The following is a 22,182-nucleotide window of genomic DNA, read 5'->3' as shown; positions in this document are numbered from 1 at the left end:
TGCTGCCTCCAGAGTGTCTGGCTCCGTCCAGACCTCGGTGCCCTGAGATCCTGAATGTGATCAGTAGATTTAACGCTCTTGGTCTTTTTCCATGACTGTTAGGCGCCCCCCCCCCGGGAGAGATCCCCCTCACGGCCGACACATGTTACCCCCCCCACCCCCACCCCCCTTAACAGCAGTCCCCCCTGAGCCCACCTCTGTCGGGGCCTGTGGAGGGGCCAGGCATGTCGGGCTGCAGCTGGAGGAAATTAGAGGTGGTGGTGGAGGTGGAGGGGTATTTTTAGCTGTGGGAATGTTGTGAGTGTCTGGTTACAGCTCTGGTCCTGCAGTGTGGATGGATGAGGTTGGAGGTGACTGTCATGCTCGGCGATGAGATCTGAAATGGCGTGTTGCTTGTTCTTTTCACTGAAACCTGCTGCTAGCATCAGAACCGCCACTGTAGCCGAGCAGCTTCTCTCCCTCTTGTGTGTGCACTTGCATCGTAAACATATTTTCTATTAAAGGACTGGATGCCATTAGACTCTCATTAGTATTCTTTGCAGGAATGTTTTTTCCACTGTGACTGATGGTGTGTTTTTTGGCGTTCTCTGCCGGTCTATAAAAACATCTCACGCTGTCTGAGGAGATTTTTATTAACTTTCATAACCTAAAATAATATCAGGAGAACAATCCATATACAGGCATTGATTGGCATAGAAATGTGCAAACACAGTAACTGTCAGCTGATGCAAGCTCCGAACAGACACAGAAAAAGATGTCCACTTTGTATAGTATTACAGAGGTGACAAAAATAGTAGATATAAATATACCTTGCTTTTCACTTTTCAGCAGCTGAGGAGAGTTTGCTGCTCCTCCACGCTGGGAAAAAAAAAGCTGTGTTTTTGTACATTCTGGTAAAAGTTGTTTGGCACCGTACAAGTGTCCAAAAATAACATGCAAAGAAAGTGAGTTTGCATTAAAGCCTAAAAGTGATTTAAGGCAGTAAATATATTTATAAAACTTCATGATACAGAAAGTTGTTTTTTATCAGTGAACAAAAGGCTGCTGATATAATTTATGTCAAGATTGATGGGAAAAGAAATTTAGTTTTTTTTTTTTCCATACAAAAATAAAATGGACAATCTGTGATGTGTGTGACAAATACACTGAAACCTTTCACAGCACCCTCTCTCCAGTGAGAACATTTCAATTCACACTTGTAAAATAAACCATCAAAGAAGAAGAAGAAGAAAAAAAAAACAAAACATCACCATAATGAACGGCCATCACCAAAAGTTTTCCATATTTTCCATTATTCTACATCACCACTGCCACCGTCAGTCAGTCACATCCCACTCACCACATTAAAGTCCTTTTTACAAAAACCTGCTTTTTCCGTCTGTCTCTTCCTGTTTGAGCCAAACTCTCTTGAGTTCAGCTGCATCAACAAACAAACAAACCTCATCCATGTGAAAGCTTTCTCTCTTTTTTCCCCCCTAAACCTCAGTTCTGTTGCCAAAACAAAAACAAAAAAAACTAAACATACTGTTTGTAAGGCCCGGCCTTGTCCAATATCTGTAAGCTAATAAGCTGAGACTGTGATACTATGATGCTGTAGCTATCGGCTCTGTGCTACACAAGCCCACATAATAAAAGTCTGTGATCTCCTTCGTCAAAGCTACGATGCTTTGAATCACTCAGTCTCTCTTGAAGTGTTCTCCACACACAGTCGCTGGAGTGCTACTCATAGATACAGTATTACTCTGTGTATTGTAAATGGCACCACTTGAACATGCATAGTAATTCTATGTTTCATTTCACTTTTCAACCTGCTTTTTTTTTTTTTTTTTCTTTATATCTTTACAGAGACGAGAGGCACTTGAACAGGAGACACTCTGCAGATCAGAATCAGCCGACAGTTCATGAGACGGTCTTTTGTCGCCGTAAACACTTCAGTCATTTTCCGGGTCCAGTCGATAAAATGAAGCTTTTGGAAAGACCTTGATGAATTGTGTAATATAACGGTTTGTGTCGTACTATAAAAGCATAAGAAAACCACCGCTGCACCAGCTCACTCTGTATTCTGTATCTGCAGTTCAATGATGGTTGACGAGGTTATATTCTGCACCCCTCCCCCCTATGCCGTCAAAGTATCTCTCTCAGGAAGTGCTGGGAGCGAGCGAGGGGCAGCTCTCAGGGTTTTTCCTCGCGCCTGCCTGTGGCCTCTACAGGTCGTCGCTTTCCACCAGGCCGCCGGGCTGCAGCGGGCTGGAGTCGGGGAAGAAGGCAGCCTTCACGTCCAGCCCTCTCTCCGTCAGTGCGGCGTAGCGGCTGGTGGAGGGACGCACCTTCTTGGGCTTGGGGAGGTTGGGCTGCTGCCACTGAGCTGAGGACAGAGCAGGAGGTTAAAAACGTCATGAGTGGACAGGAAGTAAAGGCCGAACGGTCCGATGAGCAGCGAGAGTTCACCGGTGGAAACTTACTGTGGATGTCGAGGCGTGCAGTGCTGGACACGATGCCTGCGTCATTCTTGGCTGACACGGTGTACCAGCCAGCGTCCTCTTTCATGGCTGGCTGGATGATCATACACAGGTAGCCACAGTTGTCCTGGTGCATGCTGGGAAAGAAGATTGACACAAGAAGGGACTGTTTGAATATTCTAAACACCATATGAATGTTGACTGAAGCGAGTATTAAAGTTATAATCTGTAACTTTTCCACATTAAAGTGTCTACAAACAACTGGACTTGTGTTCTTTATGTTGTTGAGTTGTGTTCTTACATTTTCAATTTCAGACCAGAAAAATCTGTGATTTTAATCATGGTAAAGGTACATTTCATTGGTTGCCTGTCAGTGTCCTCTATGATCATGTGTCAGTATCAGAGAAACAAGCTGAGGAAATGTTAGACAGCTCAGCTCCCAGATGCTGGAGACGTCCTGTCCTGTGTTACTGAAGAGCGTCAGTGAATCTCTTGAGTTTTAATGTGAAACTGCTTTACTCAGTGTTTCTATTGGTTTTAATCCCCTGGTGTGTTTGTTATGGCGAGGAGGACACCTCTGTGTAAAAATTCAGCTGCTGGTAAAAACCTGAACATCTGGTTCATAAGTTATCAGAGAAACAATCAAAACAAAGGTTAGCATCAATCTCAGCTCCAGCTCTTCCCTGAGTCTCTGTCCTCCGTATAACTGCTTTATTAAGTGGTTGTAACGGATGTAATCACTGGGTCTGTTTGATTTCCTGAACTACTGACGCTGAAGGAATCCAAACTGGGAGGAGCTTACGGTAATGGTGGTGAAGACAACAACTCCCATGATCCCACACTATGTCAAGACATCACCAAATGCTTTCTTTTGTTATTGTTTTGATGTGAGACCCCTCGAGGCAGAAGTTACAGACCGTGTGTGCTATTTGAACTGCTGACTCTTCATCGTTTATTTACCTGATTCTGTCTGTGTTGTGAGTGAAAGACTCATTCTCCCTCTTCCAGAAGATCTGTGGATAGGGCACTCCAGTGACGCGACACTCCAGACGCACAGGATGACCCTCAGCCACGGTCGTGTTCTGCAGCTTCTCAATAAACGAAGGGGCCTTGTGCATTTCTTTGGCTGTAGAGAGAGTGTGTAACTCTTAGTTCAAACCATGCTTACATGTATCTCTGCACACACACACACACACACACACACACACACACACACACACACAAGTGCTTCTGCAAGGATGTAGGTTTTCATAATGAAGGTAGGGACATAAAAACTCATAGTAAGTCAACTTACGGTGAAGCCCCAGCCCAGGGTTTGAACCCAGAACCTTCTAAGAATGAGGTAATTGCTTTAACCACTGTACAACCATGCCTCCCCATCAAAAAATCATAGTATAGTACAATGTCAAGAATGTGATAAGGCATCAAAAATGCAATAAAAACATCATAGTATAGTAAGGCGTCAAAAATGTCATAAAAATGTCATATTATAGTAAGTCATCAAAAATGTGACAAAAACGTCATAGTATAGTAAGGCATCAAGAATGCAATAAAAAAGTCATGGTATAGTAAAGCATCAAAAATGTAAAAAAAACATCATAGTATAGTAAGGCATCAGAAATGTGATAAAAACGTCATAGTATAGTACAACATCAAAAATGTCATAAAACTGTCATAGTATAGTACAACGTCAAAAATGTGATGAAAACGTCATAGTATAGTTCAACGTCAAAAATGTCATAAAACTGTCATAGTATCGTACAACATCAAAAATGTGATGAAAACGTCATAGTATAGTACAATGTCAAAAATGTGATGAAAACGTCAAAGTATAGTTCAACGTCAAAAATGTGATGAAAACATCATAGTATAGTAAGGCATCAAAAATGCAATAAAAACATCATAGTATGGTAAGGCATCAAAAATGCAATAAAAATGTCATAGTATAGTACAACGTCAAAAATGTCATAAAAATGTTATAGTAAAGTACAACGTCAAAAATGTCATAAAAACATCATAGTATAGTACAACGTCAAAAATGTGATAAATACGTCATAGTATGGTACAACGTCAAAAATGTGATGAAAACATCATAGTATAGTAAGGCATCAAAAATGCAATAAAAACATCATAGTATAGTAAGGCGTCAAAAATATCATAAAAACGTCATAGTATAGTAAGGCATCAAAAATGTGATAAAATCGTCATAGTAAAGTACAACATCAAAAATGTGAGAAAAACGTCATAGTATAGTACAACATCAAATATGTGATGAAAATGTCATATATAGTACAACGTCAAAAATGTGATGAAAACGTCATAGTATAGTACAACGTCAAAAATGTGATGAAAACATCATAGTATAGTAAGGCATCAAAAATGCAATAAAAACATCATAGTATAGTAAGGCATCAAAAATGCAATAAAAACGTCATAGTATAGTACAACGTCAAAAATGTGATGAAAACATCATAGTATAGTAAGGCATCAAAAATGCAATAAAAACATCATAGTATAGTAAGGCATCAAAAATGCAATAAAAACGTCATAGTATAGTACAACGTCAAAAATGTCATAAAAATGTCATAGTAAAGTACAACGTCAAAAATGTCATATGTCATAAAAACGTCATAGTATAGTACAACGTCAAAAATGTGATAAAAACGTCATAGTATAGTTAGGCGTCAAAAATATCATAAAAACGTCATAGTATAGTAAGGCATCAAAAATGTGATAAAAACATCATAGTATAGTACAACGTCAAAAATGTGATGAAAACATCATATTATAGTAAGGCATCAAAAATGTGATGAAAACGTCATAGTATAGTAAGGCATCAAAAATGCAATAAAAACATCATAGTATAGTAAGACGTCAAAAATATCATAAAAACATCATAGTATAGTAAGGCATCAAAAATGTGATAAAAACATCATAGTATAGTAAGGCGTCAAAAATATCATAAAAACATCATAGTATAGTAAGGCATCAAAAATGTGATAAAAACATCATAGTATAGTAAGGCGTCAAAAATATCATAAAAACATCATAGTATAGTAAGGCATCAAAAATGTGATAAAATCGTCATAGTAAAGTACAACATCAAAAATGTGATAAAAACGTCATAGTATAGTACAACATCAAAAATGTGATGAAAATGTCATAGTATAGTACAACGTCAAAAATGTGATGAAAACGTCATAGTATAGTACAACGTCAAAAATGTGATGAAAACATCATAGTATAGTAAGGCATCAAAAATGCAATAAAAACATCATAGTATAGTAAGGCATCAAAAATGCAATAAAAACGTCATAGTATAGTAAGGCATCAAAAATGTGATAAAAACATCATAGTATAGTAAGGTGTCAAAAATGTCATAAAAACGTCATAGTATTGTAAGGCATCAAAAATGCAATCAAAACATCATAGGAGGCATCAAAAATGCAATAAAAACGTCATAGTATTGTAAGGCATCAAAAATGCAATCAAAACATCATAGTATAGTAAGGTGTCAAAAATGTCATAAAAACGTCATAGTATTGTAAGGCATCAAAAATGCAATCAAAACATCATAGTATAGTAAGATGTCAAAAATGTGATAAAATCGTCATAGTATAGTACAACGTCAAAAATGTCAAAAAAACGTCATAGTATAGTACAACGTCAAAAATGTGATGAAAACATCATAGTATAGTAAGGCATCAAAAATGTAATAAAAACGTCATAGTATAGTAAGGCATCAAAAATGTGATAAAAACGTCATAGTATAGTACAACATCAAATATGTGATGAAAATGTCATAGTATAGTACAACGTCAAAAATGTGATGAAAACATCATAGTATAGTAAGGCATCAAAAATGCAATAAAAACGTCATAGTATAGTAAGGCATCAAAAATGTGATAAAAACATCATAGTATAGTAAGGCATCAAAAATTTGATAAAATCTTCATAGTATAGTACAACGTCAAAAATATCAAAAAACGTCATAGTATTGTAAGTCATCAAAAATGTGATAAAATTGTCATAGTAAAGTACGACATCAAAAATGTGATAAAAATGTCATAGTATAGTAAGGTGTCAAAAATGTCATAAAAATGTAATAGTATAATAAGGCATCAAAAATTTCATAAAAACGTAATATTATAGTAAGTCATCAAAAGTGTGATAAAAATGTCATAGTATAGTACAACATCAAAAATGTGATAAAACTGTCATGGTATAGTACAACATCAAAAATGTGATGAAAACGTCATCGTATAGTAAGGCATCAAAAATGCAATAAAAACATCATAGTATAGTAAGGCGTCAAAAATATCATAAAAATGTCATAGTATAGTAAGGCATCAAAAATGTGATAAAATCGTCATAGTAAAGTAAAACATCAAAAATGTGATAAAAACGTCATAGTATAGTACAACATCAAAAATGTGATAAAAATGTCATAGTATAGTAAGGCGTCAAAAATATCATAAAAACGTCATAGGATAGTAAGGCATCAAAAATGTGATGAAATCGTCATAGTATAGTACAACATCAAATATGTGATGAAAATGTCATAGTATAGTACAATGTCAAAAATGTGATGAAAACGTCATAGGATAGTAAGGCATCAAAAATGTGATGAAAACATCATAGTATAGTGAGGCATCAAAAATGCAATAAAAATGTCATAGTATAGCAAGGCATCAAAAATGTCATAAAAATGTCATAGTAAAGTACAACGTCAAAAATGTGATAAAAACGTCATAGTATAGTACAACGTCAAAAATGTGATGAAAACATCATAGTATAGTAAGGCATCAAAAATGCAATAAAAACATCATAGTATAGTAAGGCATCAAAAATGCAATAAAAATGTCATAGTATAGTACAACGTCAAAAATGTGATAAAAACGTCATAGTATAGTAAGGCATCAAAAATGCGATGAAAACGTCATAGTATAGTAAGGCATCAAAAATGCGATAAAAACGTCATAGTATAGTACAACGTCAAAAATGTGATAAAAACGTCATAGTATAGTAAGGCATCAAAAATGCGATAAAAACGTCATAGTATAGTAAGGCATCAAAAATGCGATAAAAACGTCATAGTATAGTAAGGCATCAAAAATGCGATAAAAACGTCATAGTATATTACAACGTCAAAAATGTCGTAAAAACATCATAGTATAGCAAGGCATCAAAAATGTCATAAAACTGTCATGGTATAGTACAACGTCAAAAATGTGATGAAAACGTCATAGTATGGTAAGGCATCAAAAATGTGATAAAAATGTCATAGTTATAAATAAGCATCGAAAATGTGATAAAAACGTCATAGTAAAGTAAGGCGTCAAAAATGTGATAAAAACGTCATATTATAGTAAGTCATCATAACTATAAAAAAAATCGTCATAATATAGTAAGGAGTCAAAAATGTGATAAAAACATCATAGTATAGTAAGGCATCAAAAACTGGATAAAATCGTCATAGTAAAGTAAAACATCAAAAATGTGATAAAAACGTCATAGTATAGTACAACATCAAAAATGTGATGAAAATGTCATAGAATAGTACAAAGTCAAAAATGTGATGAAAACATCATAGTATAGTAAGGTGTCAAAAATGTCATAAAAACGTCATAGTATAGTACAACGTCAAAAATGTGATGAAAACATCATAGCATAGTAAGGCATCAAAAATGCAATAAAAACGTCATAGTATAGTAAGGCATCAAAAATGTGATAAAAACATCATAGTATAGTAAGGCATCAAAAATTTGATAAAATCTTCATAGTATAGTACAACGTCAAAAATATCAAAAAACGTCATAGTATAGTAAGTCATCAAAAATGTGATAAAATCGTCATAGTAAAGTACGACATCAAAAATGTGATAAAAATGTCATAGTATAGTACAACATCAAAAATGTGATGAAAACGTCATAGTATAGTACAACGTCAAAAATGTGATGAAAACGTCATAGTATAGTAAGGCGTCAAAAATATCATAAAAACGTCATAGGATAGTAAGGCATCAAAAATGTGATGAAATCGTCATAGTATAGTACAACATCAAATATGTGATGAAAATGTCATAGTATAGTACAATGTCAAAAATGTGATGAAAACGTCATAGTATAGTACAACGTCAAAAATGTGATGAAAACGTCATAGTATAGTAAGGCGTCAAAAATATCATAAAAACGTCATAGGATAGTAAGGCATCAAAAATGTGATGAAATCGTCATAGTATAGTACAACATCAAATATGTGATGAAAATGTCATAGTATAGTACAATGTCAAAAATGCAATAAAAATGTCATAGTATAGTACAACGTCAAAAATGTGATGAAAACATCATAGTATAGTAAGGCATCAAAAATGCAATAAAAACATCATAGTATAGTAAGGCATCAAAAATGCAATAAAAATGTCATAGTATAGTACAACGTCAAAAATGTCATAAAAATGTCATAGTAAAGTACAACGTCAAAAATGTGATAAAAACGTCATAGTATAGTACAATGTCAAAAATGTGATAAAAACGTCATAGTATAGTACAACGTCAAAAATGTGATAAAAACGTCATAGTATAGTAAGGCATCAAAAATGCGATAAAAACGTCATAGTATAGTAAGGCATCAAAAATGCGATAAAAACGTCATAGTATAGTAAGGCATCAAAAATGCGATAAAAACGTCATAGTATAGTAAGGCATCAAAAATGCGATAAAAACGTCATAGTATAGTAAGGCATCAAAAATGCGATAAAAACGTCATAGTATAGTAAGGCATCAAAAATGCGATAAAAACGTCATAGTATAGTAAGGCATCAAAAATGCGATAAAAACGTCATAGTATAGTAAGGCATCAAAAATGCGATAAAAACGTCATAGTATAGTAAGGCATCAAAAATGCGATAAAAACGTCATAGTATAGTAAGGCATCAAAAATGCGATAAAAACGTCATAGTATAGTAAGGCATCAAAAATGCGATAAAAACGTCATAGTATAGTAAGGCATCAAAAATGCGATAAAAACGTCATAGTATAGTAAGGCATCAAAAATGCGATAAAAACGTCATAGTATAGTAAGGCATCAAAAATGCGATAAAAACGTCATAGTATAGTAAGGCATCAAAAATGCGATAAAAACGTCATAGTATAGTAAGGCATCAAAAATGCGATAAAAACGTCATAGTATAGTAAGGCATCAAAAATGCGATAAAAACGTCATAGTATAGTAAGGCATCAAAAATGCAATAAAAACGTCATAGTATAGTAAGGCATCAAAAATGCAATAAAAACGTCATAGTATAGTAAGGCATCAAAAATGCAATAAAAACATCATAGTATAGTAAGGCATCAAAAATGCGATAAAAACGTCATAGTATAGTAAGGCATCAAAAATGCAATAAAAACGTCATAGTATAGTAAGGCATCAAAAATGCGATAAAAACGTCATAGTATAGTAAGGCATCAAAAATGCGATAAAAACGTCATAGTATAGTAAGGCATCAAAAATGTGATAAAAACGTCATAGTATAGTAAGGCATCAAAAATGCGATAAAAACGTCATAGTATAGTAAGGCATCAAAAATGTGATAAAAACGTCATAGTATAGTAAGGCATCAAAAATGCGATAAAAACGTCATAGTATAGTAAGGCATCAAAAATGTGATAAAAACGTCATAGTATAGTAAGGCATCAAAAATGTGATAAAAACGTCATAGTATAGTAAGGCATCAAAAATGTGATAAAAACGTCATAGTATAGTAAGGCATCAAAAATGTGATAAAAACGTCATAGTATAGTAAGGCATCAAAAATGTGATAAAAACGTCATAGTATAGTAAGGCATCAAAAATGTGATAAAAACGTCATAGTATAGTAAGGCATCAAAAATGTGATAAAAACGTCATAGTATAGTAAGGCATCAAAAATGTGATAAAAACATCATAGTATAGTAAGGCATCAAAAATGTGATAAAAACGTCATAGTATAGTAAGGCATCAAAAATGTGATAAAAACGTCATAGTATAGTAAGGCATCAAAAATGCGATAAAAACGTCATAGTATAGTAAGGCATCAAAAATGCGATAAAAACGTCATAGTATAGTAAGGCATCAAAAATGCGATAAAAACGTCATAGTATAGTAAGGCATCAAAAATGCGATAAAAACGTCATAGTATAGTAAGGCATCAAAAATGCGATAAAAACGTCATAGTATAGTAAGGCATCAAAAATGCGATAAAAACGTCATAGTATAGTAAGGCATCAAAAATGCGATAAAAACGTCATAGTATAGTAAGGCATCAAAAATGCGATAAAAACGTCATAGTATAGTAAGGCATCAAAAATGCGATAAAAACGTCATAGTATAGTAAGGCATCAAAAATGCGATAAAAACGTCATAGTATAGTAAGGCATCAAAAATGCGATAAAAACGTCATAGTATAGTAAGGCATCAAAAATGCGATAAAAACGTCATAGTATAGTAAGGCATCAAAAATGCGATAAAAACGTCATAGTATAGTAAGGCATCAAAAATGCGATAAAAACGTCATAGTATAGTAAGGCATCAAAAATGCGATAAAAACGTCATAGTATAGTACAACGTCAAAAATGTGATAAAAACGTCATAGTATAGTAAGGCATCAAAAATGCGATGAAAACGTCATAGTATAGTAAGGCATCAAAAATGCAATAAAAACGTCATAGTATAGTAAGGCATCAAAAATGCGATAAAAACGTCATAGTATAGTAAGGCATCAAAAATGCGATAAAAACGTCATAGTATAGTAAGGCATCAAAAATGCGATAAAAACGTCATAGTATAGTACAACGTCAAAAATGTGATAAAAACGTCATAGTATAGTAAGGCATCAAAAATGCGATAAAAACGTCATAGTATAGTAAGGCATCAAAAATGCGATAAAAACGTCATAGTATATTACAACGTCAAAAATGTCGTAAAAACATCATAGTATAGCAAGGCATCAAAAATGTCATAAAACTGTCATGGTATAGTACAACGTCAAAAATGTGATGAAAACGTCATAGTATGGTAAGGCATCAAAAATGTGATAAAAATGTCATAGTTATAAATAAGCATCGAAAATGTGATAAAAACGTCATAGTAAAGTAAGGCGTCAAAAATGTGATAAAAACGTCATATTATAGTAAGTCATCATAACTATAAAAAAAATCGTCATAATATAGTAAGGAGTCAAAAATGTGATAAAAACATCATAGTATAGTAAGGAGTCAAAAATGTGATAAAAACATCATAGTATAGTAAAGCATCAAAAATGTTGTTAAAACCTCATAGTACAGTACGGCATCAAAAATGTCTTACTGTACTATGACTTATGTGACATATATATGACATATATATTATCCCAATATCAAGAGTGATGTTACCATATGTGTCTTATAAGAGGATAGATTATCATGACATACTGTATAAACATCCTCTGGTTATGTGAAGATATACGTTTATAACATATATGAAATACTCATAGTAAAATGCAACTTTATTAAAACAAAATGCCTATTAAATTTCTTGTTTTTTGTATTTGTACATGTATTTGTATATTTGTATATACTATGTATATGATTTTCTTAATAAGTTCTTTTTAAATTTAAACATACATGTGTATCTTTTATATTTATATATCTAATATGAACATGTACTGACAGGCTTTGGGATGGATATATGTAATATATGTCTATAATATATAAAAGACATACTAAAATACATGTTTCTATTAATCAGACATATATGTCAATATATGATATTGTCTAACAGGTTTCATATGTAATTTTTACATATGGGCTATACTTTAAATACATTTATGATTTTACTTCAAATGTACATATATCTCATATATGGAAATTTAACACATGTACATATATAACATGTGCATATGGGCATTCCTGAATGTAAATTCAGATCTTATATGTTCATAAACATGGTTGACAGAATTAAAAAGCCAATCTCTTTGTTTTAGAGGGGTGGTGGTGTTGTTGCGTCTCTACCAATGTTGAGACCAAACCTACACCCTTGTGCTTATGTTTACCTGCAACAATGAGTTCCAGGTTGAAGGAGTTCTGCCCGGCTCGGTTGCTGGCGATACAGGTGTAGATACCTGCGTCCCGGCTGGTCACGGGCTCAATGACCAATGAGTGCACACCGTTTTCCCTCACCAGCATCTTATGGGCGGAGTCTGGGCGGATGGTCTGTCCGTTCAGCTGCCAGATGAGGTCTGGAGTGGGCAGGCCGCTCACCTGCAGGTGGTGAAGAAAACACAGCAAACATTAAAACTGGCTGGATATGTGAATTCTTGCTAAATCAGTGAAGGATGCTTTGAGTTTGTGGAGTCACTGCTTGTTTTTGTTGGAGAAAATTAGTATATTAGCTGCATGTGTGTCCTGTGGGGGCAGTGTGTGTTTGTTGGGAGTATGAAAACAGCAGTGTTTGGTTATTCTGTCTGTGTTGTGTTTGTCTGGAGGAGCCTGGTCGCCGGCTCATTTTGTCATGGGAATTAACTGTGCAGAGAAAAGACCTCTCTCTTTGCAAAAAAAAAAACCCAACACCTGTTCGGCTCCTCCCTGCGCACCTGGATGCACATCCACCATGGCTATGCATGTATTCACAGATATCACACAGGAGCGCAGACTAAGCAGTGATAAGTATTTCTGGAAGCGACCCAGTACGCTTTTAGAAGTTGGGGCATTTTGAGCATGGAAAGTTTAGAAACCCACAAATGATCTGGAAATAAATATTTGCTATAAATACCCTTGACATTAAGGGCTCAGAGGGAATGGAGGCTCTCAGTTTATTTCTGACAAGCATAAAAAAACAGCCTTTTTATAGTGAGTTAATTGTGGGTCTGTTTTATTTTATTACATGTACCAGTTTTCAAAGAGAAGTTTTAAGTGCTGCAGGCTGCAGGGAGGCGGCGGAGGAAGACAGAAAATCAGCACAAGTGTTGGTGTGGGGAGGGTGGGGGTGGTGCAGCAGGGAAAAATAATTGTAGAAAACCTGATCCCACTTAAGGTCTGAAATGTGACACCTCTGTATTCTCATCGTCTGCCATGAGAATACAGAGGTGATGAAACATCTCGTCTCGGCTAGTTTTTTTATCCCCTAAACTGGAATCCAAATGTTTCTTTGGCAGCGTCGTCACGGAGCCTCCCTGAGAGCAACGCAGACACTGAATTAAAGGGCGGATCTGAAATGGCTTTCTCTATTACTATGATTAACATATGCTCTTTGGTGCAGGCATTTTCCTCTGCAGTCATGTCTCAGTTATTCTGAACCATTTCTTTCTTTTATGAAAGAACAGCAGCACGGTTAGAGGACTGTCTATGGTAGAAGTTTGGTTGTCAGCTAAATTACCTCACTATTTTAAACTGTTATGTCATTAGACTTCACTTCCAGTAACAAGGCTGAGGACTGAAATACAAAGATTGACATGACACTCTTCCACAAAAAAGGCCCTTGAAACCGCGACCATGTATAAAAACATTAAAGTTCATTGCCTGACACGCCACACTAGACCAAAAAACACAGTGTATAATTTGTCTTCTCTTCCTTTGAAGTTTTAAGAATGTCCTTCAGTACGCAGCAGCTCTGACTGAAAACACTTCACATTTTCTTTCTTAGTGATCAATAAATCATCCCAATCAATAAATAACAGCTGTTTTATATGGAAATTGTTTAGACGCAGCCAAGACCGGGCAACACACTGACCTTTCTACCCACCCCTTTTTTTTTTAATCACATTGCACACCTGTGTTGTGCGGAGGCTGCACTCAGTATTTACCTTGCAGTCCATCCGGCACAGTCGGCCCTCCTGAACGATGAGGTCACCGGGCGCCTGCAGGAAGTGTGGGCGGAAGTGACGCTCTTGGATGTTATCGTTCTCATCGCCGCTGTCTCTAGACCTGGACCTGGGCCTGATAGAGAGAAGGACACATACAATATTTCACATAAAAAATAAAAAAAATTCTATTTGAAAAAAGGTCAAATTTCACCATAAAACTTGTTTTAGTTTCGTCAAAAAAAGACAAATTTTATTGGAGAATATCAACAAATTCTGGCTTTTAGAGACTCAGTATTCGTTTGTTGAGTGAACTCTCTTTGGAGCATGAATCTCAATGTTTTTTCAGGAAGTAGAAACAATGCAATACTCCTTTAAATAACACTTTCTCCACATTCTCCCTCACTTTTATATTTCCCCCTTTCACAGACACAATAGGAACTTTTGGGCCCCTTTTGCCCTCGTTTCTGCTCTGGCGTTCTGCCACTTGCTCTTTCTTGATCAATGTGAGTCTCCTCAGCCTCGTGCAGCAGGTCAGGACCCATAGGTGTTCCTGTGATTCTCCACTATAACAACAATGACATCACCACCCTTGCCTGCACGTCAACTAGGGAGGGAAATAAAGAGAGTTAGGAGACACTGATTGTTATCTGGATCTCACTCCAAACATCTCTGAGCTCTTGTCTAATCAGGGAGTGTTCATCTAGATAACAGATTACAGGTGTTTTTTTATGTCCCGTGAAGGGCGTCTGTGATCGTCTGTGCATTTCTCAATATCTGGGTGAATGCATATTGTATATACAGAGTCATTAGAGCAATGAAAAAGCAGAGCAAACAGGTGTTCCCTCTCATTAACACCGAGCTTTTCTTCCCCGAACAGACAGCCCAACAAAGAACAAAGTGTGACTCAGCTCACAGCAAACACTTGTGTAAATAGCAGCGTCTTGGAACATTTTACATCAGACTAACACACTTTTAAATGTGTGCAGAAGTGCCAGTACAGAAGTCGTGCAGATGGTGAGCAGCGGCCTGCAGCACATGTGCCAGCCAGCAGCTCAGGGCTGTGAATAAAATACCAGGCGGTTTTGTTCGTCTTCTCCCTCCCCCTCGCCTGTCAGTCATCCAAGCCTCACCTGCGCATGTGTCCAGGTGCCGAGCGCTGGCTGCGGCCCCGCTGGTTCACCGCCTGGACCATCATCCTGCCGGTGCAGCTCACCCTGCCCTGTGGGGGAGAAGAGAGAGGGAGAGAGGGAGGGAGAGAGAGAGAGAGGGAGCTTATGAGGTGTTGACACTCCGCCACACAACAAGCAGCAGTCAGACTGGGAGGAGGAAATCAAATGTGAGTGTTAAGCTGGAAAAGGCCTGTAGCACATAAACTTTCGACCCTCATGAGAGCTTTAGTGATTTCCTATCTCATTCAACGCCCTCTTCCTCCTCAGGCCGGAGACCATTATCTTAATGCTCATTATTCTCGCTAATGAGCGCTGGCATCTCGCACAGGCGGCCAAACAGACGGGAGTTGCACAGAAACCTTCTTTCAGATTTTTGATGTTGTGTGTTTGGGGCATTTCCAGGGCTCTGTACGTGTCTGCTCACCTCAGGGTTGCCTGCCATGATGGTGTAGTTGCCGTCATCATCCAGCGAGGCTGCAGCCGTGTGCAGGGAGCAGGTCCCGTCAGGCTCACGGCTGATCCTGTAGTGCTCGCTCCTCTTGGAGATCTGCTTGCCGTCTTTAAACCAGTAGACCTGAAACACAAGAAAGAACAGACTAAAACTATCAGGCCAGCTAATGTCTAACAGACAGATCTTAAGCTGGTGACAGACATTTATCCAAACTATGCATGAACATTTTTTAAATCTAATATTTGGATTGTTTTAATGTGATGTTCTCTCCCTCTTCCGCTGCTATCACTCTGCTTTACTCTGATTTCCTCGGTTCATCCTGAGGTCTGTCGACACCACATTATTAATGTGGACCGAGCCGGGCCACACGCCCAGGCCCCCCCCCTTATCACAACACATGTGTGCACGCCTACACATGGTATCTACACCCTCCATCATCAGCATCACACATCAGCAACTCCCGAGCAAGGAAGCCAAAGCTAAGTCAAAACTACATCACATTTATCTAAAAACAATAACTGCCATGTTTAATCATTCATTGAGTAACATGTCGGTGCTCCCACCTTCGGTTTGGGGTCCCCGTTGACCTTACAGGAGAAGGTGACGGGCATGCCCTCAAAGACTTTGTAGTGTTTGAGCTTCTGATTGAAGGAGGGCACCACCCCCCGCCCAGCAGAGTCTTCATCGTGCTGCACGTCATCGTCGGACTCCTCCACCGGAGAGCGCTCCAGTCGAAACTCAATCTCGCTGATCAGACGCTGCTCGAAGCTGGACACTTTGTATTCCTACACGCCAGAGACAGACAGAGAAGAAGAAAGTTTGAGAGAAAGTTGGTGTGATCATGTGGGTCTTCATTGTCATTCCCTAATTCTCCTTCTTCCCCAGATGAGCCACTCCTCCTTCCCGCCATCTCCACCGATCTCTCATCACTGCAGCTTTGCTGAGGCGGAGGGAACATCTGCAGAGCAGCGCGGTCTGATGACACATCACACAGATAATGACAGGCCTCGGGCACAGCTGCAGAGCCAGCATTTAAATCCTCCTGAACTCACTGTGCCGCTCAGAACGACAGCAATCACACAAGTGGCCCGTCCTGACCCTCTGAGGCATGATCCCGGGCAGCTGCTGCAGCATGTTCCCCCTCAGATCTTATAAAAGTAACACTGCAGCATGCATTGTGCAAAGTCAGGAGAAAAAGATCAGCCTGTTTAAAAGCAAATGTGCTGATAGATGCTTGTGTTGCGATCGAGCTTTAACATGCTTCAGTATCTGAATTCATACCACATATACTGAACTACAACAAACAGTAAATGGTGACGGGGTCGAGTTTAGACACACACACACACACACAATATAGAACAAAATATACTATATCAAAATATACACAACTATACAACCAGTGGGTATGTTCCCTCATCAGCTCGTTTCCAGGTCTGATCGTGATGTCAGCGTGACACATTTACACACAGTGAATAAAAACCCAGAAGGTGACATAAAAAAAAAACAACTAATGCTTCAATAACCTTTTGAGGGTAAGAGTCTCTACCAGATGACTTGTCTTCCTGTTGAGAGAAAAAAAGAGGTTTTGTGTGCATGGTGCTGTCAGAGCTTCACACAGGGTGGGACACATAGTTTATTTTTCTATGTGTGTTTCAGTGTGTTCACATGTTTTAATCTCGCCTGCTCTCAAAAACAAAAACATTCTCAAGCACATGCCGGACACAGTATGAAAATACAGATGTGTCACGATGCCACGTTAGAAGGCTTAGAGTTGAGCTGAGAGCCGTGCAGCTTCACAACCACTCACACTGTCTCTCATGCCAACATCACACTGGGATGTCACGGTGCTAATCCGTCATCATGGACACAACCTGCGCTCTAGTGATGTTTGTTATGAGTGCACAGTGTTTTCCAGTGACTTTATCAGAGTGTGCGTTCTGTTAAAGGAGAATACTGTGTCATTCACTGCCAGTTAATGTCGTATAACATTTACATTATCACAAACTTTGACTGACTTTACACAAGAAAACTGACACTTTTGAAATCGAGGTTTCATCCTTTCTGCTACTGTGGATTATCTGAGCCGATTACAAATTAAATGTAAACAAGTAAATTCATTACAAATGTAGTAAAAATCTAAGGAAGGAGCAAGAGTCCCGCAACGACCATTTACTTTAACTGCGTAGACACAACTGCATTTTCCTTTAAAGATCCATATTTTCTTCTTCTTCTGTGTTTTATTTAAAGCGTTGATCCATAAGAAGATATAAAAACCACCACGCTTCTCTCTGGAGCTCTAGTAACAACATGTCGGTGAGCTGTTTTCTGTTTTCTGAGTGATCCAATAAAAATATAGCAGATTTCAGGTAAAGGTGGTTGGGGCTTGGGGACTGCTTTGTTGTGACATCACAAAGTTCCAGAAGTCCTGACGGCTGGTTTTAAGGCTCAGTTTCTGAATACAGGCTGTGTGCATTTCTCTGTGGACTGAGGCTTTGATACTTTCACAGTATTAATATAGAAGCTAGACCTGATCTATAATCACACTACACATGGACATAGACCTTTACACTGGATGGAGCTTTAACTGTCAGTTCATTGGTGAATAAGTGACTGACTCTGCGTCGAAGATGCGACTCTCCCTCATGCACGTCCACAGGAATCTTTGGTGGCTCAGGAGCCTTCGAACAGCGTTTCTCCCCAACATGTTTGTAGCAACACTTGTTTCTACCAGTTTGCATAAACAGAGCTTTTTATGGAGGGCTCTGGAGGACGTTACAGTGTTTATACCCTGCTTTCATAACTCGCTCCTCAGCAGTGTTTACAGGGACTGAGGGTCGGGGCGCTCTCTGGCTCAGCAGTATGTAAAGGAAAGCCAGTGCTCATGAGACAGGAATGACACCGGCCAAGTATCAGTGGACAAGACTGAAGACAGAAAGGTGCTTGTGTCGTACACATGCAACACTGGGAGATGATCGTATATGAGTGTGTGTGTGTGTGTGTGTGTGTGTGTGATTTCTCTAGCTGTGTGCCACCTGATAAAAGAGCCACCATACCTGTGTGACTGGCTCCTCCTCTGTGTCCTGTGTGTTTAAGACTGTGGCAGCGTTGTCAGCACCCAGCAGCCTGCGAGCCATCTTCTCCTCATAGGTTAACCTCTGGAAGCAGGGATTAATGGGGTCAGCGGGATGGGGGGGGTTAGTGTGTGAGTTGCAGAACACACACTTAAACACATCATCAGCTAGCTACTGTATCTAAGCCTCGTGTTAATCAGGATGAAGAAAACATTATGATTTTATTTGAAGGTGCATGAAAACAGAGGCTGGTATTAAACAGTTTCCTGTCATGAATCGCTGTACGACTTTTGCTTGTTAATCTCTGTTAATGACCTGCAAACACACACCTGTCTCAGGAATTGAATAAGGTTAGCACACACACACACACACACACACACACACACACACACACACACACACACACACACACACACACCTGTTGACCATTGCTTATGCGCTCCTCTTTAAAGCGCAGTTTTCTCTCCAAATCCTGGATGACGGCGTCCTTGGATCCCTGGATGTCGGAGTCCGAGGCGAGGCGAGGCGTCTTGCTGCCCGAGGACTTCCTGGGGAACGCTTTGCTGAAAGGGGGGGACAAAACAGAAACATTCGTCAACGTTAAAGTGGTGGCACACAGGGCATTATCTTAACTCCTCTTCCCTCTCCAGCTCCTTCGCTCCCTCTCTGGCGCTCTCTCTCTCCCTCTCTCTCGTTTCCACCCTTATCTGGACTTGCCGAGCTATAGCATTCCACAGTGTGTCTTCTTATCTCTCTCCACCGCAGCAGGAATGCCAGCGTGAGAGGGGGAGTGATGAAAAATGACTGGCAAAGAGTTGAAGGAGGAATGTCCTTGATGGAGGGGAGAAAAAGCTAATTTCACTCTCCAGGGCTGCCATCAGAGGAGGATTATCTACACAACAACAGACTCTTATCATCTACTTCAACAGGCAGAGCCCCGAGTCAAGATCCAGGCAGGACACAAGACTCATATGTACATATATGAAAGCTACAGAACAGAGTGTTTATTTGACACCTTTCACTCTGAGGTCCTCGAGCACATTTTCTTGCCTCATGGGGGCTAGAGCTCTTGCAGCTTGAGAGCATGTTGGTGTCTAGACGTGGGGGTTTTGTGTGTGTGTTGAGAAAACGGGCTCTTTAGTTTACGTTTTCCTGTAAACATGCTGTAAAAAAATGTAAACATGTCATCGTCCATCCTGCAGCAGACATTCAGCCTCCTGCCTCCAGCTGCAGGCAGGTTTATCTGAGACACGCTGTGTGTAGAGGAGTTAGAAAATGTTACGTAACCTGTCCGGCGCCGTAAAGAAAGCGCTGTATGTATGAGTGTGTAGGTGAGGGATACTTACACAGTCCCGTTGCCTTTAGGAAGGCCCAGGGCGTTGACCGTGGGACTGCCCGGTGTGGAGGGCAACACTGAGGACAGGAAGCTGGAGGCTGGAGACGGAGGGACGGAGGAGAATGGAGAGGACATGTCTGAGTGGGCTGGAGACATGGACATGGGCGGAGGAGGAGGAGGCGGGGGAGGTGGGAAGTCTTGGGCGGGGCCCGTTGGAGAGGACAGGTTACTGGAGCTGAGGAAGGGCGGAGGCGGAGGCGGGAAGGAAGGAGAGCTCGGAGACTCCACACTGCCGGCCTTGGTGAAGGGGGGCACGGTGACCCTGGTGAAGGGTTTGTGCGAGGTGGGAGGAGACATCGGGGAGGACAGGCTGGACCCCGAGGAGCCAGAGGACTGGGTGACGTAGCCCGGCCCACCGGGGCTCTGAGCAGCTATGAACTGCTTGGGCCGGGCGTAGTTGAAGGTGCTGGCCTGCATGGTCGGTACGTTGCTCTCCAGCTCCTGGAAGGAGGGAGGAGGAGGGAGAGGTGGAGATGGTGGAGCAGGTGGAGGCACTTCCTGGGGTGAAGGTGGGACTTCCTGGTTCTGCTGCTGCCAGCTGGCTGCTTCCTGCTGCTCCAACAGAATCTGCTCCTGCAGCTGCTTCAGCTGCAACGCGTTCCTGCAGAGAAGAAGAAGACAGGCGTCAGAAACTAAAGTCGTCTCAAGTTTTCTTAAGGCAGTTTCATTCTCTATGGGGGGGTGGGTGGGGGGGGATCTGTAACGAGGTAACACACTTATAAAAATGTTACAAAAGCAATGCGGCTGTTTTCAATTTCTGCATGACACCATCATCTGGTCTCCATCCAACTGTAGTCTGAACACAACTGGCAGAAGGTTGGATGCCAGATGTGAGCTTAATCGATGGAGAGTTAAAATGCCAATCAAAGCGCTGAGAGGCAGAAACGCAGCCGGTGTGAAGATGTTCGTTATTAAAGATGACAGCTCGATGATCAGCACGAGGCCGTCTGTTTTCAACAGGACTTAGAGTGAGCTGTTTTTCCTCTGGTCTGAAGGTGATAGCCTGTCAGGCCTGAGGTTCAGTCAGTGGTATGTGGACAATTTGTGTGTGTGATGGTGTGAGCTGAGGGAAGGAAACCACTGCAGCAGCAGCACAGACTGATAGGTTATCAGCCTCCAGCCTCTAACAAAGACTTGTTAAAAAGCCAGCCTGTTGACAATGCGCCCAGTATGGTAAAGGAATCAGAAGATAAGTGCAACACTGAGGGAAACGGCTCGGTTCCTGTTGTTGAACAGAGCAGCCGTTTACCCTGACGGCCTGTAAACCGCTCTGCTGCAGAGGCCCGGCTCAGATATGATGTTTTTCTATCTGTGAAACGGGAAAAGTGAGACACGCGGTCGAGGTGTGGCTCAGCAGATCTGAACGGCTTTGTGATGAAAATAAAAACACAAAATGTAATGTCACGGTGTCTTCCTGCCAGGGACGGGTCCTGATGATGAAGTATTGTGTTTTTTCACAGAGGTGTGGTTGTCCAGCCTCTCCCCCAGCTCGGTTGATTCACTGACTTGTCATGTCATCGTGGGAGAGAGGGAGGCTAGAAATTTCTGTTGTGTCATCACTCTCCAAATCTGGAGTTTTTCCTCTTTTCTCGTCACTTTGCTGGAGAAAACTTTACATGCACCGGGAGGGTTTTAAAGAGGACTAACTTTCAAAACCACAAGACTGAAGTGAACGCTCAGAAGCTCTCCTGGAGGAGCAGGAGGAGGACACGGGTCTCTGGGAAAGGTTGAAGTTATAAACCTTCAGAGTATACAGCTATGTGTATGTGAGACTGATGAGTTCTTCACAGGCAGCGCAGTCAGAATATACTGTACATC

General features: G+C 39.6%; 2 protein-coding genes across 7 annotated transcripts in view; one reads left to right on the top strand and one right to left on the bottom strand.

Annotated features, from left to right (window-relative positions):
* Window positions 1-1,930, top strand: part of cbr4 (carbonyl reductase 4) — a 10,982-nt gene extending 9,052 nt beyond the window's left edge. For both annotated transcript variants that reach the window (XM_022751415.1, XM_022751414.1), the window contains one exon: window positions 1,846-1,930. The gene's annotated coding sequence lies outside the window, so the exon portion shown is untranslated. The remainder of the gene's footprint in view (window positions 1-1,845) is intronic.
* A 220-nt stretch (window positions 1,931-2,150) lies between these two features.
* palld (palladin, cytoskeletal associated protein) overlaps window positions 2,151-22,182 on the bottom strand; it is a 62,715-nt gene continuing 42,683 nt past the window's right edge. The window contains exons 11-22 of one of the 5 annotated variants that reach the window (XM_022751410.1): window positions 20,315-20,965; window positions 19,387-19,531; window positions 18,951-19,052; window positions 17,421-17,459; window positions 16,461-16,682; window positions 15,871-16,020; window positions 15,408-15,496; window positions 14,278-14,410; window positions 12,529-12,736; window positions 3,420-3,585; window positions 2,463-2,596; window positions 2,172-2,365 (exon numbers count right to left, since the gene is read on the bottom strand). In XM_022751410.1, coding sequence (XP_022607131.1) covers window positions 2,205-2,365; window positions 2,463-2,596; window positions 3,420-3,585; window positions 12,529-12,736; window positions 14,278-14,410; window positions 15,408-15,496; window positions 15,871-16,020; window positions 16,461-16,682; window positions 17,421-17,459; window positions 18,951-19,052; window positions 19,387-19,531; window positions 20,315-20,965 — 2,200 coding nt within the window. In that variant the 3' untranslated portion in view covers window positions 2,172-2,204. Of the gene's footprint in view, window positions 2,597-3,419; window positions 3,586-12,528; window positions 12,737-14,277; window positions 14,411-15,407; window positions 15,497-15,870; window positions 16,021-16,460; window positions 16,683-17,420; window positions 17,460-18,950; window positions 19,053-19,386; window positions 19,532-20,314; window positions 20,966-22,182 lie in introns of all 5 variants that reach the window. The other 4 variants (XM_022751408.1, XM_022751413.1, XM_022751409.1 and 1 more) reach the window with 4 other exon arrangements.

This window comes from Seriola dumerili, unplaced genomic scaffold, assembly GCF_002260705.1.
Source record: "Seriola dumerili isolate Sdu_G_001 unplaced genomic scaffold, Sdu_1.0 BDQW01000155.1, whole genome shotgun sequence".
Lineage (NCBI taxonomy): Eukaryota > Metazoa > Chordata > Actinopteri > Carangiformes > Carangidae > Seriola > Seriola dumerili.
This window is presented reverse-complemented; position numbering and strand designations above follow the sequence as displayed.